At 37.3% G+C, this 18,446-nt stretch overlaps 1 protein-coding gene across 2 annotated transcripts in view; it reads left to right on the top strand.

Annotated features, from left to right (window-relative positions):
* Window positions 1–18,446, top strand: part of LOC306989156 (DNA polymerase nu-like) — a 50,340-nt gene that overhangs the window by 24,199 nt on the left and 7,695 nt on the right. For both annotated transcript variants that reach the window (XM_079594557.1, XM_079594556.1), the window contains exons 17-21: window positions 3,461–3,518; window positions 5,034–5,111; window positions 10,753–10,864; window positions 11,926–12,008; window positions 14,463–14,594. In XM_079594557.1, coding sequence (XP_079450683.1) covers window positions 3,461–3,518; window positions 5,034–5,111; window positions 10,753–10,864; window positions 11,926–12,008; window positions 14,463–14,594 — 463 coding nt within the window. The remainder of the gene's footprint in view (window positions 1–3,460; window positions 3,519–5,033; window positions 5,112–10,752; window positions 10,865–11,925; window positions 12,009–14,462; window positions 14,595–18,446) is intronic.

Below are 18,446 nucleotides of genomic sequence, written 5' to 3'. Positions count from 1 at the left end.
TCTTTATTTTTTTATTGTGGTCTGCAAAACATAAAGCAATGCAATATAATGATGATTGAGAGTACAAAATAATGTTCTTTAAAGCCTGATGAAGCTTAATACTCACATTCTGGGGGGAAAAAATGATATATGGATTATCAAGTAAACCTGAGTTGCTTCAGTCCAGTAAGTGTTTATCTTGAAATATTACTAACAATATATATTTGCTTCATAAAAAACGGTAAAGATTTCACAGCAAAAATACATATTTTTTTAAATTAAATATTCTAAAAGGCTTTTTACTTGATAAAGTGTAAACTCTCAATCAGACGACAGAGGGTATGTACAGTAGTAGATTTTGTACAGCAAGTTTTGATCATGTTGATCATTTAGAGGGCTTAGAAATCTGTGCATATGATACAGTAGGCTTTATAGGGTTAAAAAAATGAAATCCATTCCATGGAATTCCTAATTTTTCCCACAAACTATTTCCGATAAAGTGTTCAGATTCCATTTGAGTCCATATGTACAAAGAAGAAACGCATAAATGCACATAAATATTCTAAAGGACGTCCTTAAAGTTGGCATGAAACTGAAATTGTGATTGTCTTTTCCTCCATATTTTTGACGTATATCCGACTGAAGCGGCTTATCGAACAAGAACAAATGTAGGACTGGACTTGATTTTGTCCATCGGGAATTGATTAAATCGTTGTCGCTTGCTAATCGCTAATGTGAGTGACAGGTTACTGGAAGGGAGGGAATGGTTGTCCTGCTCTCGTGCTGGTGCGCACATCATTAGAAAAGAGATGGCAGGGGAGATGAGATGAGAGATGAAAAGAGGGAGGGGAATGTTTTTGATAAATGAGTATGAGGGCACAAGAATTGTAAGACAATAATTATCTCTCATAATAAACACTACACTATTCCATAAAAAAATTGTAATTGTTCATTTTAATGTTGGTGACTGTAAGGATTGCTTTAGAGCGTTCATAAATTTTGTGGTTTGAAGTGACAACTGCAACACTCATCCCCCCACACACTCACACTCTGTTTTACTCTTCATTTAACCCCCATCCCCTACCCTTTTCTTGTTCTCTACTTCTTTTTGCCTTGTCCCCCCTCTCTCTCTATTGAATAATTGATCAGCTAAGCTATGGATGAGCAGTGGTGTGTGCATCAGTCTGAATTCCGCTACCATAGCAAAATCACCTGCCATGAGAGTGAAGAATGTGTGAAAGGGAGCAAGAGAATTGAACAGAGAGAGAGAAGGTGGGACGAAAGAATCAGGGTTACAGAGAGTAAATGGTACATGGAAGATTGCTCTCAAGCCTTGACTTTCAAAAATGTGTCTTCAGTGCCAGTGTGTATGTATGAGTGTTAATGTGCCCTTGTGTGTGTTTGTGTGAGAAAAGAATGGTAAGCAGATTTTTTTTTGTCCAGATTAAGCCGGATTAGAGTCAGAGTGAAGCACTGAGTCCAGCGTGATCCTCAGATCAATACCACTGCTTCTTCCTCTTGCGCTTTCCTCCATCTCTGTCTTGTTTTGCTCGTTTTCTGTTTCTCTTTTTCTCCCAATCTTTGAGTTTATGCATCCAATCAGTGTTTTTCAATGTTTTAGTGTCTATGTTCAGACTATAGTTCTACTGAATTGTCACAAATAAATGAGGAATAAAACCTAATAATTGAAAATAACAACAAATAGGTTTGTATCTACACTGACACTCAAAACATTGTTTTATTTTGCAATGACAGATTGACCATGATTATATATCTCATTACATGGCTACATACCAAATAAATGGACAAAACATTGAATTGATTGGTTAATTATTAATCTTATAAAATTCAATTTAATTAATCAATGAATAATAATACTATTGAATAGCATTACCAAACATGGACGTTTTATTATTATTTTAATTTAATACTGTGAAGCTGCTTTGATACAATCTGTATTGTGAAAAGCGCTATACAAATATTCTTGACTTGACTTGAATTTTCATACAAAAGAATTTGACTCTGTAATGCTACAGTTGTCCAATTAGATACAGTTATTCCATAGAGGCATGTAGTAGTAATATTACTAATAATTATAAGAAAGAAAGGAATGATCTCTCCCCCTTTCTCTCTCGTGTGCAGAGACTCTCTATACCTCTCTTTATCTACCTTCTATCTGTATTATATTACTGTCGATCAATAGAGCTACTCAAATAGAAGCAGAGAGCCTCAGCTGCTATTAAAAGCTCTTCCTCTCTCCCAGACTACCAGCATCTATCACACCCAGACAACAGATTTACTGCACACAATAACCTGAGATCAGCTCATATCATTCCTACACACATGCTAAAAACCGCTGCACAACGCTGATCTTAGGATGGGATCGTATCACAAATACTGCCGCTCTAATAGAGATGTAGGCATGGGGAAGTCAATCATGTGAGGGTAAGAATGCTGATCTAGCACTATGTTCCTGTTCACATTTTACATTCAGAATAAAGACAATCAATGGATCAGCACAGATATTTTAAGATGTTTGATGCAGGAAGAATTTTGAATGACTTTCAGTAATGCAAATACTTCAAATTCAAGACACGCATGACTGCACGGTTAAACTGAGAGGGTGCCGTTTTGTGTTTGTATGAGAAAGATGGGAGAGTGTGCCTGACTGGCCTTGAAGTTGTATATCTCTTCCCTCTCAGCGTTTGTAGATTTACCGCAGAAATAAAGCACTGGGAGTAGAGAAGAACGGACCTTCCCACCAGCACTCTCCTTTCATTCAGACAAAAACAGATGCAAACCTTTTACCTGCAAACTCTCTCACACACATTTGGGCATCCCATCATTTCCCTTTGGCATGTTCTTTCTCTGTGCATCATTGTCTCTCACACACAAACACATGAGTGCTGAGCAGCTCTTTTCCTAGATCCTGAGAGCTTAATTTGTTCTTTAAAGATGAGGAAAAGTAGGACTAATGATGGTTTCACTACCGACTACTCATGCCACCCTCTGCTTTAAGATCATAAGGCCAGGGGTCTCTTCCAGATCCAGAGACAGCAGACCGTCTGTCAGCCAAACAGTTTAGATCTCATGTTCAAAAAGCTATCATGACTTTACCAGATTAATACTTTATTCTCTTCATCTCATTAGTGTCTTTTATCCCTCAGTAGACTGATAGAGGGCAAAGCATATTTAACATTCCTTCCCAGGGACAGTTTGAAATTAATTTAAAACCCCAGTAAGAGACGGATCTCATTCATTTACTGATTGGAAAGACACCGCTGCATCGTGCCATAGCAGCCCCGTTTGGCATTTTGTAAGCGCTGTGAAGTCTGCATATTTGTTAAAGCCAGAGCTAAATTTAACCTACTCTTTGTGTTGTGGTATTGGATGTGAGAGGCGCTGTGATGTGCTTTTCAGGGTGACTGAATCAGAAGCTTTCAAATGAATAATAACTGGTTCTTCTTTCCTCTTCCTGCAGAATTTTCAAGCTCTTCCGAAGCAGGCACTGCAGATCTCTAAGAAACAGTACATCCTAGGTAAAGGATGTGTGTAATCAAAAAATTCACATGCGTGTGCATGTTTACATTTTTATATAAAAATATATACGGTATATATTAAATAGATGCTATTCTTTAGGACTTTCTATTCATGAAATAATCCTGAAAAAAATTTATCCACAAATTTCCACAAAAATATTAAGCAGAACAACTGTTTTCAGCATTGATAACAATAAGAAATGTTTCTTGAGCACCACATTAAAGCGTTAAATCATATCCTAAGGATATGTGACACTGAAGACTGGTGTCTATAGCTGTATACCTGTCATGGGCTACTCAAGTCTTGATCTGGAGTAAAATTTGGGCATCTAAATCTAATTTCAACTGCGATTCACTACTTTTTTTTTTCTTTTCTTTTTTTGGGCAGTGTTGACAGTTGTCACTTAAATAACCCCAATTAGGGTCTACACAAGGCTTTTGTAAGAAAAAGGGTCTTCTGTTGATAGAGTATGAATGCCAAAACAATTTTTAATCTTATGCTCCCATTTCAAATACAAATATATGCCTATAGAGTTTTCTTTAGGTTATATACACACATACATGCTGAGTATACGCATATACATATTGAGTTTATCACAGACTCACTCACCCCGGCCACAACCTATTTTAACTGTTGCCATCCAAAATGGTGCCTCAGATCACTAGGCACTAGAACATCTAGGCACAGGAAAAATTCCTGTCTTCTTCCCACAGACTATTTACCTCTTGAACAGTTAAATGTTTTAAGTATGTAAAAGGGCAATACCCCACTTTTTTGTGCAATATCTTATTGTGCAATATACTATTTATTCATATTATTATTCACAATACTGTAAATATATGTTCATTATCTGTGTTTATTCTGACTAAACCTATCTGCGTCTTTATACTTTTTAAAATGTGTTATTCTTAAATGTTGTTAGGTGTCTTGTTACAATTACCGGTATATGGTACTTAGAGCTTCATTCACCTTTCTCTTGCTCCTCACTTCTCCTTTTTAGCACTTTCACCTTCGTCTGCACTGCTTTTCTCTCTTCGTGTCCTTTATATGGACCTCATATGTGACTCTGATAAGCTTCTTTCTTAAGTCAATTAAAAACACTAAAAACTCAAATCAGTCATTTTAAATGCTACAAGTACATTTAGATGCCACAGCATTAGAATGCACAGTATGAAATCAAAATATGTTAATTTGGGGATTTGCTAAAAACAGTGTTATTCAGTTTGTGGTGTTTTTAATAATTAACATTAAGTCACCTTTAGATGATGGAAAAAAGTAATCTAAATGTAAATCTAAGAGAAACTATATCACCTAATAATAACTGTGCGTGTACTATATCAAGCATCCCTGATTACATTGCTTTGTGATTTTAGAACTTAAATTGTATTTATTATGTTTGTCACAAGGTTTTAAACAAAAATATTGTGATACAATATCATATATTGTGTTAAGAAGTCTGACTCATTTGTATTGTGTTTTAACAGATGATTTTATTGTTATTGTTGTGTGTATAGGAAAGGACTCTGATGTAGTGACTGTGCACCCACGTGCCATGTTCATTCCACGAGAGGGTTGGACTTTCCTCTCTGCAGGTGAGTGTCTCTGAAAAGCAAAACTTCTCTTTTCAAAACCTCTTGTTGATGTTTTATTTAGTTTGTAAAGGTTTGTGCTGTGATGTACACAGCAATAATGGTGTTTTTAGGACAAGTACTTGTACGTCTGGGTATGTGTTTGTTTGTTCTGACAGCACTGAGTGTGTGTGAGGTGTGTCAGTGTGCTGTTACATAACTGTGTCATGGCAAGGACAGCGTAACCTGCAGTAGAGGAGGCCAGCCTTCAGACCCCATGGCGATAGCATCCTCTCAACCTTTGAAACAGCCTGTTCTGAGCCACAATCTCATCTTTTGGCCGGACAACAAAGTTATACAAACCCCTTAAACTCTGTGTGTATGAGAGGGAGATAGGGACACAGGGGAGTGATGTGAGATCACTTAATTGGCGTTTGTCTCTTTGATATTTTTAAGCCTCCGGAGGACTCAGTCTAAAGTGCAGTGTGTGTGTGTGTGTGTGTGTGTGTGTGTGTGTGTGTGTTTGCTTGCGTGGGGGCTGGTTCAGTAGCAGTGTGAGTTCCTGTCCCTGTGGTGGCCTTGTCACATCCAACCGTACAATGTGTCCGGCTGTTTCCAGAAGGAGAACAGAGAGGCTAGAATGAGGACAAAGTCATCCCTCGTTCCCCCCTTGTCTGGTGGCCTCTTTAGAACAGAATGAACTCCCTCTATTTTATCCCCTGCATCTCTCCTGAACTCTCCGCTCAGCCTTCGAATCAGATAATAATACTTCACTTTATCCTTTCATATCAGGTACTTTTCAACTAAAACCATCATTCCCAAAAGGCCTTGCAACCTTTTTCTTAACTGCTCCATCAGTCAATACCACCTTTCAATAAATATGTTTTACTGGAAGCCCTCTTTCCGCTTACTGAGGAGAGAGGTGCATCAAACAATGAACTAGATAGAGCAACAGCATTTTTGAGGGGGCTTTTTTTTTTAGCATGAAGACAGTAGTGAGAGGAGAGAAAAGTATTGGCGAGATAAAGAGGAGAGGATGGATTCCATTCTGAATCTCCCATATAAGAACCAAAGCATAACTGTCTGGAACCTTTTTACATTTGTTTAATTATTACATTTGAGCTTGTATAATATAGAAACAAAGGGTAGCTTAGACTTGTTTTTATACATTAATATATTTGTTGGTTGTATTCAGTTTTTTCTTATTTTTACTAAAACTACTAAAATTAGAAATGTTGCCTTGGCAAGCAATGAAATAAAATAAGTTTGAAGTGCTGTGATGTTGAAGTGCTAAAATTGCTAAAACTGAAATAAAAATTAATTAAAGCTAATATTAATAAAACAACATAAAATGACAAACAAAATCAAAATGACTAAAATTTAAATAAAGCTATTTAAATGAATAAATAAATAGTATATACATTTTACTATGTATATACTATACTATAATAGCTACTGTATACTATACCAAAATAACTGTTTTTTTTTTCTGTTTAGCTGACCAGATCAATTGCATGTCTTGTCAAATCAATCATACAGGGAGCTTGTATCTGTGTGAACAGGAAAACACATATATCTGGTATCTGAGCACACTGCTTATGAAGTCATTGATTTTGTATGTCTATGTTTAGACCACCTTTTAATTTATAAATCAATGTGGGACTATTTTTGCATTGAGACCAGACTCGTCTTAACAGAACCACTGCTCTTCAATGTTTTATCTAATAGATCTTAATTTAGCTGGCTCGGAGTAAAGGGAATTTGCTCTTATGCTTAGATATTTAGTTTTGGACCATAGACAACATCTGGCACTAAAAGGAAAGGACATAAGAAAACTTTGAATATTGGTGTTTGCTAATAGTGATGACTTTTGCTCTTCAAAACACCAAATCTTTAAACCATAGCACATAACTCATCTTGCACCACTTGTCTAAGAGTGTGCCATCGATTTTCCAGTCGATATGGTGAAAAATTGTATAAAAAATGTGCACAGGCAAGCTCCACTCATATTTTCTTCTGAACTCTAGTTTGTTCCGTGGTTTATAAATTAGGTTTTAATTAGAAATGCACAAGATCAAACAGCAGTTCTAAATCAGTAAGTCAATATATTTGCTTATAAGTATTCAGCCAGTCTATTGCTTTAGGGATGCACCGACACCACTTTTTCCGGAACGAGTCCGATACTCCCATTTTTGTTACTCGCCGATACCGAAAACCGATACCTGTATTTTCACTGCATTTCTCATTTTTAAATGTATTAGAGGATAAACCAAAATAAAATAGATCATATTAGTTGGCTTAATTTGTTAATCAAATATATATTTCCTTCAGTTATTTACATGCTTAATCAATCCTGCTAAAATGCATTGTATGAGCTTCTGTTACTTTCACTGTTCATTCTATTGCTCTATCATATTTTATCTTTCATTTAATAATACAGCACATATTTAGAGCAGCTCCAGAAGGGCTCAATGCTGAGGATTGAGTCAGTGGTACAAATCTTTAGACACCAGTGAAATATCAATTCTTTATTCCAATTTTGATACTACAACAAAAGCTTCCAGCCTAATTAATGTGAATTTAAAACATTATTAAATACAGTAATAAAATAAGAACAAATATCAAATTACAAATAAATGCAATATAACAAAGAAAGGCTAGATGAAATAAACAGTGTTTTTAGAGTGTTTCAGGTAGATCTAACAGGTACAGAAATTTGAATAAAGTAATCAAATGTGAAAAAACATTGCATATTCTTTACTGTATAAATTAAATAGATGGATATTTTTGTAAAGTTTAAATATGTAGCCTATTTAGTCAAGAGCAGTGAATAATTTATTTGTCCTTTGTTTGATTAACATTAAAACACAGCATCAGGTTTATTAGACTGCTGCCCCTTTAAGACCGAACGCACGGACCCCATTTTAATATACTGGCGCTACGTTCACTTGAGATATAACCATGATATAACCGACTTTGTTTACTGGGATACTCGCCAAGACTGGCGTTTTCACATAATTTTGTGTGAATTCGTCCATACAAGCGCAAGACGTGAAAGACAATTCAATTCAATTTTCGGGGCACACGCTTTGGATGTTTGGGTTCATGGAAATTATTGACCTGCAAACGTCCTGTAATAATGTAGGCAACCACTCGTTATACATAAATCAGGTAACAGTTCATGTTTTACTCACATATACAATTTAGTTTTATTCCAAATAACACGTGCTGAGTGAACGATCAGCAATGAAGAGTATTCAACAGAAGTGCGCTCTCTCTCTCTCTCACACCACAGCTATATAGGCGTTACTATATTTCGTTTAATATTCCTCTAATAAGATACATTTACTTCATAGACAGACTGCTTTTTTATCCCCTCTGTTTATCCCCTCTGTTGTCAGTGTTTCTTTGTCTGAACACAAACACTGTACACACACGCTGCCTGGTATCGGTTGTTATCGGGGCATTTTTACGAGTACATGAGCTCAGTATCAGGCCGATATTGGTATCGGTATCGGTGCATCCCTACTTTTAACTGTTCTGTTTGCATGGAGTTTTTGACTTCATATGTTACATACACATGCTAATCTGCAACCTTCATTTTCATCATTCTAGGAACTGAAATAAAACGATATGCTGACACAAGGACATCGGCATTTAATTAACTGCTAATAAAAACGGGAAGCTAGTACAGAAATAGATTTAATCTGACAAACTTACCTAAGCTCTAAATAGAATTCAATTATGGTGATATGCATCTATTAGATTAATCTTTACTTTATTCTCTGTTATTTTGTTTCTAGCCATCATACCACTGAAAAATATTGACTAATTGGCTAATTTAAAGAAGCTCATTTAGGACGAAGTTTAATGTAGTTTTATCCAAAGTTGCCATCTGGTCCTCATTGAAGCATCAAACTATCTTAAATTATTAAAGGTCCCGGTTTTCCTGTGTTTTTGAAGCTTTGATTGTGTTTACAGTGTGCAATAAAACTTGTGTTTCTGTTTCGTGTGTAAAAAAACACAGTATTTTTCACAAAATTTACTTATCTGTATACCGCTGTTTTCACTGTCCTAAAAACGGGCTGATGACTTCCTTGTTCTATGAAGTCCCTCCTTCAGAAATACGTAATGAGTTCTGATTGTGCCAGCGGTTCCTGTGTTGTGATTCGACAGCAGTTTAGCACACGTTGCACGGAAAGGTCACGCCTCTTACCATAACGTGGAGATGCATGCGCTCAGTGTTATTGTAAACATGTCTATATAATATTACCTAATCAATTTGAGGCAAATTGACATGGCGACAAAAACACTATACAAACGCAACTTTTCCTCTTTTTGTGTATTCTTGTGGGCAGAGATTGGTCAAAAAACTGTTCTAGTGAAGTCATTAAAGCAGGAAGTAGAGGGATGTAGTCCAAACCGGCCGTTCGCTGTAGGCTTTGAAAGGGGACTTCTGTTAAATAAAATATCTCGCTTGGCATTGAACTTTGAGCTTTATAATTTTACAGGTATTATTTATGCTCTTACAGCAACATTACACACTAGCTAAAGTTTAAAAAATGGGATCACGAAGAACAGGACCTTTAATGTTGTCTTATTTAGCTTTTTTTTTTTTTTACTCTTTAAATGTCTCAATGGTTGGAGTTTAAACTGTCATTTCATAATATTCACTTTCCATCAAAATACAAAAAAGATACACATACTGCCTCAAGCCTGGTTAGTCAGGATTTCAGGTTTAATTAATGAGGCTTTATTAGACTCAATTTATAAAGAAAGAACTATGGAATATGAGCTGACATTATGTCATGCCATTTGAATCTGTCTGTCACGTATCAATAGCAGAGGAAATGACAGATAATCTTCACTGGCTCTTGAATTGGGACTGACACTGTGTCCCTCGGCTTGGTGCTGCTCTTTCATAATTAGATTCACACCGTTCATTTATTCATTATCCATTAATGTTCTGTTATCGTACATGGGGAAACACATAAACAAATTGATTTGTCTTCATTTTTAGAAATGAAATGCATCCAAACTGCAGAGCTCAATCTTCATTGTCCGTTCGACCGCTCAGTTGAGGGACAGTTTAGATCAGATTAACTTTCACTTGAGCTGCTGCTTCTGCCAAAGATGAGCCACTTCTCCCTCCTTTCCAAAAGTTCTTGTTACATGCACACTAACATATCAGTAAAGGAAAGTAACAACAAAATAATTATTTCTCTTCTCAGAATCTCTCACCCTTTTTACCTTAGTAAATACTCTCAAATGACTTGATATACCGATTTAAATTCAACATAATCAAGCACTAATACATGCCACATAGTTTATTTCATAGTCCAAAAAACTATGAAACTCTCTCTCTCTCTCTCTCTCTCTCTCTCTCTCTCTCTCTCTCTCTCTCTCTCTCTCTCTCTCTCTCTCTCTCTCTTTCTCTCTCTCTCTCTCTCTCTCTCTCTCTCTTTATCCTTACTTTTATCTGACGGAGAAGCTGATTGGTGCATTACTGTTCCTACTGACACTGATGGGAGAGATGCCAACACACACCCTTCACTGCTAACTTCTCCCCCTTTATCTGGTTATTAGGAAGGAGAGTTATAAAAAATGTTGTGTGGTTGAAGATTAAATTTGGAGTTCATTATGACATGTCTCTGTGTGTTTTTAGATTTCTGTCAGGTGGAGTTGCGTCTCTTGGCTCACTTGTCAGCTGACCCACAGTTACTGAGAATCTTTCAGAACCCTGAGGCAGACGCATTTACTATGCTGGCGGCCCAATGGTGGGTACACACACCATATACACACACAGTATGACTGTCACCATCCCAACACTTAGCCTATACAGAACAAATATTTGCTTTTATTTCTCTCATTTTGATCTGTACATATTTGTTTTTAGAGACACATATACACTAAAATGTTTGGGGTCAGTAAGACAAATTAATACTTTTACTTAAGGACTATCACAGAATCCTGAAAAAAATGTATCAACTTCAAACGTGTAAACATAAATATTAAGCAGTTTTCAGCATTAACAATAATTATAAGAAATGTTTCTTAAGCACCAAATCTGATGGATCATCATTGCCATCACAGGAATAAATTACATTTTAAAATATTAAAATAGAAACCAATTGTATTTAAACTGTAATACTATTTTACAATATTAAAGTTTTGAAGCAATCTATATACTGATGTCTTTTATATTTTAATGAAAAGTGCAAGGTAATTTTTAAAAATTGTGTTGATGCTAACAAATTAAAAGATATTAGTCCCAGAGAGTAAAGTAAAAAGTGTTTAAAGAATGCTAGATGTTCCATTTGTCACACACATGAAGGGTAATAAACAGGCTGTCAAGAGGGCAAAGAGTCCTGCTGTACCAGTCTGTGTTATTCACCCTGCGGCTGAGTGCAGTGAACCAGACAGAGAGGCAATCGAGAGAGATGAGAGATGATCAGTCTGATGCTCACATCTTCACAGTTACCATAGCACACGGAGACAGGCCTGTCAAGACAAAGTGTGATGTGATTGCTGACATGAGCCCAGTATGTGTGTGAGGATGGATTCGTGCCCCCACTCTGTAACTTATTTTCTAATGACCCCAGATCGCCCCAGTATTTCGGTTAGCATGTTCCTTCTTTTATGTTTGTGTGTTGCTTACCACAAAAAGCCAAGATTGTGATATTATAAAGTCTAAGTGCTGACCTAACACTAGCCGCTGCTCTAATGCAGTAAGACATCTGCTGGCATCCTCTGATTCCCTGTCACAAACACTGATGCCTCCAGCATACCAGCACTACTGGCACTTTCATTACATAAATGTCTATGTCTCTGTCTTTAGGAAGGGTGTGAGCGAGGACACATTGAGTTTGGAGGACAGAGAGCATGCCAAGCGTATCGTCTACTCTGTGGTTTATGGAGCTGGTGAGAACTATGTTACCCATAATGCATGCACGCCGTCCCTTCAATCTAAAGCAATAACAGAACATTTCAGTATTCATCATTTATTTTACATTGCAACTCTAGCCTTAAAAAGCGCTGTAAGCAATTTGTTTTTCTGCTAACTTTGACCACGCAACCTTCTCTCCAGTGGCTGTTGCAAGCAGTCTTGTGAAGTCCTGCGTGCTGCCATCTTTGCTCATGACGACTTCCTTGAGCTGTAAATACCATGTTACTAATTACTGTTGAGCTAGAAGAAAACAACACCCAGACAGCACTGAAAGAACGTGCACAGTCCCAAGTTATAGTAAAACAAAAATACTTATCTGTATTTGAATATCATAGGCAAAGCAGAGATACATACATTTATTTTTTTAAATGAAAGAGATAGACATTTATACGGATAGATAACAACGTAGAGAAAAGTTGTGACCTAAACTGCAGGGCTTTGCTCTATAAGTCAAGTGCAGAGAGCTTATTGTTCATAGTGGTTGCTAGCAGAGATCAGAGAATATGGCTTCCATGACTACAACCTTAGAAGAATCTTATTATGTGTGTGTGGAGGAGAGAGAGGGACTAAAGGAGGGTGTTACTGTTCTACTTTACTTTAACTGGGTCAGCTTGAACCTATCTCTGCTTTTTTTTTTTTCTCATTTATATTTTTCAGTCCAGCGTCTCACAAGTGGCTCACTAAAAAGTGTTTGTGAGCATTAAGTTGCTGAATAAGACATTTATTGCACTCTTACAAAGACACAAAGCTTGATACGACAGAGCGAAAGTAAAACTGAGAAATAGAGGCAGCAAGAGGAAGGCAATATTGAGTGACAGTGCTGGTAGAAGAGAGGTGAGAGCGCCACAGTGTCGGCATATGTTGATAATCTTGTAGAAAGCGATGGATTGCCATGGTTACAGAATACTAAAAGGAGGTTTAGCATGGAAGATAATCAAAAACAAACACGCACACACACTCATAGGTGAGGGGGAGGGGTGGACACACACACAATTGGGTCAGACTATAAGAGGCTAACTATTAAGTATCCCAGAGAGAAGGATGATTTAGAGGTGGAGAGATTGGAGTAATTAGGCAAAAGGAGGAGCACCAGAGAGCAAATGATCTCAACCAGTGAGAATGCAGACACACACTCTTCATCTCTTCTACGTACCTCTTGCCATCTTCATCTCCCTGCTCACATGCTTGATATATTCACTCTCCATTTCGGTCTATAAATAATCTCAATTACAGGCAGACAGAAGGTCAGGTGAAAATGAGCCTGAGTCTCGCTTGTATATGAACTCTGTCCTATGTTATTCAACAGGTCACTTTGCCTAAAGCAAGTCGCATGTCATGCGGCTAGTTGTTACTGTAGTTGGACTGATGACAAATTCTTTGTATTTTGATTGGTTGGAGTAATGCAAGTAGCTACCCTATATCTGATGCTACAGTGTTTCTTAGGTATTTATTAGTGCTGCTTTCTAAGCATCACTGTTATTAACAACACTATAATTACGGTTAGAGATCTGAACCAACCATTAGACCTTAGTATTGAACTATGGCACACAGCTTACTTGTGCTGTGGACATGATAATGTGGCATAATGAAGAAAGGTGTGCTGATGATGACGTAGATTTTTTGCCTGATGGATAATAAGATGGGTATAAAAAAAACTAGACTCACCACTGCTGTTCAAAAGTTTGGGGTCAGTAAGATCTGACTTTGGAAGTCAATTTTGCTCATCAATTCTGCATTTATTTGATTAAAAACGGGAAAAAACAGTCCTATTGTAAAATATTAATGCACTTTTAAATAACTTGTCTATTTTTATATATTTAGAAAATTAATTTAGTACTGTGATGGCAAAGCTGAATTTTTTGCATCATTCAGTGTCACATGATCCTTCAGAAATTATTCTGATATGCTGATTTGGTGCTCAAGCAACATTTCTGATTATTGTTTTCAGAAATATTTATTATTTTTGTGGAAACAGTGATGCATTCTTTCAGGATTCTTTGATGAATAGAAAGTTTAAAAGAACTATTTATTTGAATAAGAAATCTTTTGTAACACTATGTATTTTTTTCTTTTCAATACAACATGTCCTTGCTAAATAAAAGTATTACTTTTTTTTTTTTTTTATCTTAATGACCCCAAACTTTTGAACTGGCAGTGTACATGTTATATTACATATTACACAATATCAGAAGTTATAGTTAGTGGTCAAACTTACTTCTCATGTTTTTGTCACATTTGTGGTCATGGTAGTTGTTGCCATAGCAACATTAGGAGAATGGGTTTAGCCCTTTTCTCACTAATAATTCTGTGCCTCGCCTCATTTTGTCTTTTTTTGTCTCACCTTGAACTGTTTTAAGCTTGGAATATTTCTGGTCTCATGCTGTTGTCCTCTGACTCTTCCTCTTTCACGCACACACCAATGCACACAGGAAGAGAGCGGTTATCTAGTATTCTGGGTGTGAGTGCAGAGGAGGCCAGTTGTTTTCAGGACTCTTTCCTACAGACCTACAGAGAGGTGCCGGCCTTCATCCAGCACATCATCCAGCGCTGCCACGAACACGGTGTGTGTGATAAATGGAGAGTAGAAACTAGCAGCTGACGCTCACTTACAAAACTCACTGTGTTTAGAGCTGCTGTTAGGACACACTTTTACTGATATTACACATCTTGGTTTTTACACCACTGTGTGAACTTCACACAAAGTCGCTCACACTCATTCTTTCACTTCTCTTACTGCATCTCACAGTTACCGGTACATTTGCTGCTGCCATTTATATTCTATCTACGTTCTCCTCAGTGTTGCTTAAAAAGATCCAGAATGCAGGTTACTGGCTATATTTACTATTATCAAATTTGGAATTGAAATTCAGTTTGGTGTGCTGTATTGGCATGAGAAATCATAATACATTGTATGCCAATGCAGAATAGAGAAAAATGCAAGGCAGTTTAGTAGAAGTAAGCTAGCATAATAATAGTTAAGTCTGAATGATTCAAAGCTAAAAAATAATGAAAAGATAGTATAGTAATGGCATATATAAGCTTGGGAAGAGAAAAACAGTGTTAGATTTGAAGGTACATCTTCGTCAGGTATTATCAGATTGAGTCTGATAAACAGAGTTATCTTACTACTGTGATTTACAGTGCTTTGTGTTTTGTTGTGGAAATTTATCAATATTCAAACCTGGATGAAGGAGACAAAGTCGATTCTCAAAAGATTAAACAAAGTATTTTATTTCTTGCAAGAAATAAGACGTTCAACATACAGACAGCGTCTGATATGAGAAGGTCTATGGCATTCTCACACAGAGAGCATCTGACATGAGAAGGCGAAGGCTAGTCCCTTTCGCCAAGGTTATATACCCTAACACACCCTGCGTAAAAAAATCCTTTGTTACCTTAAATGGAGATGTCTTAGCTCATTAGCTCATGTCCAACCCAAATTCTAACTGGTCTGAGCAACGTCATGTCTGCAAAAGATTCCTGTTGTTTGCTGCTGCTCTTGTTCACACATCTTGTCTATCTTTAGTTCGATCAAAGCTGCACACACACACATAGTCTTCACATTTGGAGTACAAAGGTCACTTGCTACTTAGTTCTTCTTAGAACATATTGTTCCTGCAAGCCTTGTTCTAACTCATACATTTATAAAAACTTAGTTTTATCTCTTTAATAATGTGCCTTTGATTATATTCTTTTAAATGCTTATGAGTAAAAATGAATCTTCATCGTTAATAAAAGTTGTACCCATACAAAAGCAAAAGAAACACATCTAAATGTAAAATTTCCATAACAATCCCCCATATGTTCATTCAAAGAACATACACACAATTTTACATTTACTCTTCCATAATCATAGTAATTCACAACAGGTACATTTTTCCATGGTTACTTAATTTCCTAGTCAAACTCATGTTCGCTCTTGTTCTCATAATCCTCATCATCATCAGCCACTGACACATTAACTTCACCTCTGGTGCTCTACTTATCACTGTTGTGTATTCCCCTGGACTCATTCTCACCATTGTGGCAGTCACTGCCTTAGCAGTGATTCTAGAAATACAATTCATTAAACATGGAATCATCAAAAGAAAAATCAAAATCAAAATTAAACATCCGCTTGGCATAATGGTACTTATTAACTATTTCGTCCACCCCTGCAGGCCCAAGAACCAATTATCTAGTGAAGATTGCATTTCATCTGGAGTGGCTATGGCCATTTTCATGTGTTCTATTATGTCTGATACTTTTTGATAGACGTCAGTCAAATTAAAACAAGAGGTTCCTAACATTTTGCATATTTTCAAATAAACCTCCTACATCTAAAAGTCCTGGATAACAGCACCCCATCCATTTCTTAGGAAGGGTGTGCACATACTGTTCAAGCTGTTGTCTCTCCGAGACATTTGTCGTCACCTGGACATGTGATATTTGTACCATTAGATGTTATACATTTGTTATTATTCATGATTATCGTGGTTTTACAGTGTGCTGTACCAGCCATTATTGCCCCTTGTTGGGTCCCTAATTTACATAAACATACGTCGCCTAATTGCGGTTTCACTGCCCATACATTGTCAAAGTCTCTAGTGCTGTGTTCTGATGGGTTCTGACTTTTGACTTTCCTTGGAGATAATTTGATTTCTATAGAATTTTCACATTCAGTAATTTCTACATAGTACATGGAATTAACCCTATTAATTCTCCTAAATTTTCAGTGATTTCTTCTAATTCCAAAAACTCTGGCATCACTCTAATATTCTAATTTAATCACCCTGAAGTGAGACATACCCCGCCTTGGTCAATAGACCCTCTCTGATAGCATCCTGATTACCTCCGTACACATATTGCCCTTGACATGGATCCTTACAAAAATACATGGTCTTACCCCATTTTCCCTTTGTCATTTTCACCTCTATATGCTATCATCTCGTGCTAGGCTTACAGCCACACTAATTAAGAGGATAAGATTTAGTGACCTATTGCCACACATTACAACCTTGTCAGGCGAGAAAATGTTCTTGTTTGGACGATATCAGTCCCGTTTCTCGATGTATTTTTGGTCTCAGGGCAGGTCTAGTTGATATGATCAGACAGGTTATTTCAATGCCCACGCCGTTAAAGTTCCACAAAGTCCTTGATACAGTCCTGACCACTCCTGAAATTGCACAATCGTCTCTTACTATTGATTCGTCTGCTCTCCAGTGACGGTGGTTTTCAAATTGGTAACCTACGGGATGACACGTCTCTGGTTAGTCTGATCTCTGTTTGGCACTCGTTAGCTTTGAGTGGGATTCTTCTTCCGTTGCAGCTAGCCGCATGAGCTGATGCTTCTCGACTTTCACCGCATTTTGAGTTGTCAGCAAAACCTGGAATGGTCCCTGTCACCTTTTCGCCTTCCAATGCTTTCGTCTCAGATCCTTTATCAACACGAACTCTCCTCGGAAGCTGTGCAGGGCCGTCTCAGCTGGCTCTGGAACTGCTGCCTGGACCTGTTTTGAGATATCACAGAACACCTTATCCAGCTCAACACAATATTGCAACATGTCATGCTCACAAATAGTGGTGTCAGGCAATGTTCGAGGATTTCGTGCCTCCCAGTCCATCTGAGGTGGGCGAGCAAACAGAATCTCAAATGATGAGAGCTGTGCGCGTCCCCTCTTTCTCATTCTCATGTAAGTTAGCTCCTCCCGCTTCCGGATGTACCCAGGAATGCTTCAACTTCTGAAATTGCACTGTTTACAAAATGTGAACCATTGTCACTTAATAATTTTTCAGGATTTGAAATTCCCATGGTGGGATAATTTCTTGTAGGAATAGTTTTGCCATTCCTTTTTTAATCTGCCTTTGTTGTTGGCATGGCTTCTACCCATTCTGAAAACATGTCGACTGCCACTATGCAGTATCTCTTTTTGTCAGATTTTGATAATTCAATATAATCGAGCATTACATTTGAGAATGGTCTCTGCGGCCTGGGATGCCCCCCTGTCTCATTGCCTGACCCCTCCCCACATTGATTTAATACCACAAATCAAACATCTGCTGCAAAAATCTGCTGCCACTGTGGGAAAAACTTTGGTAAATCAGTTATTTTGCATAATAGTAAACATCTCCATTTGTTTCTGGGGCCCCATTGTCCATTTTTTATATTCACGGCCTGCCTTCTTCCATTTCTCTTTATCATAGGCAGAAGCGTTGTTGTTGTTGCATCGCTTCTGTCACCTAGTTCCTCATTCAGCCGTATTGCTATGGTTATCTGAACAGGAAGTCGAGCTACAGCCTTCGCTGCTAAACTCTGACACCCTGTTTTCTTTAGAAACGTCATCACTACCCGAAGTATGAGCCTGGCACTTACAAACTGCCACTTCCTTTTTAGTGGATACTGCATTTTATTTTTGGTCTATAGTCGGATTTGG

Source organism: Phoxinus phoxinus (assembly GCF_949152265.1).
Source record: "Phoxinus phoxinus genome assembly, chromosome: 2".
NCBI classification, from domain to species: domain Eukaryota; kingdom Metazoa; phylum Chordata; class Actinopteri; order Cypriniformes; family Leuciscidae; genus Phoxinus; species Phoxinus phoxinus.
The sequence above is the reverse complement of the archived record's forward strand: the minus strand, read 5'-3'. Positions and strand labels throughout refer to the sequence as shown.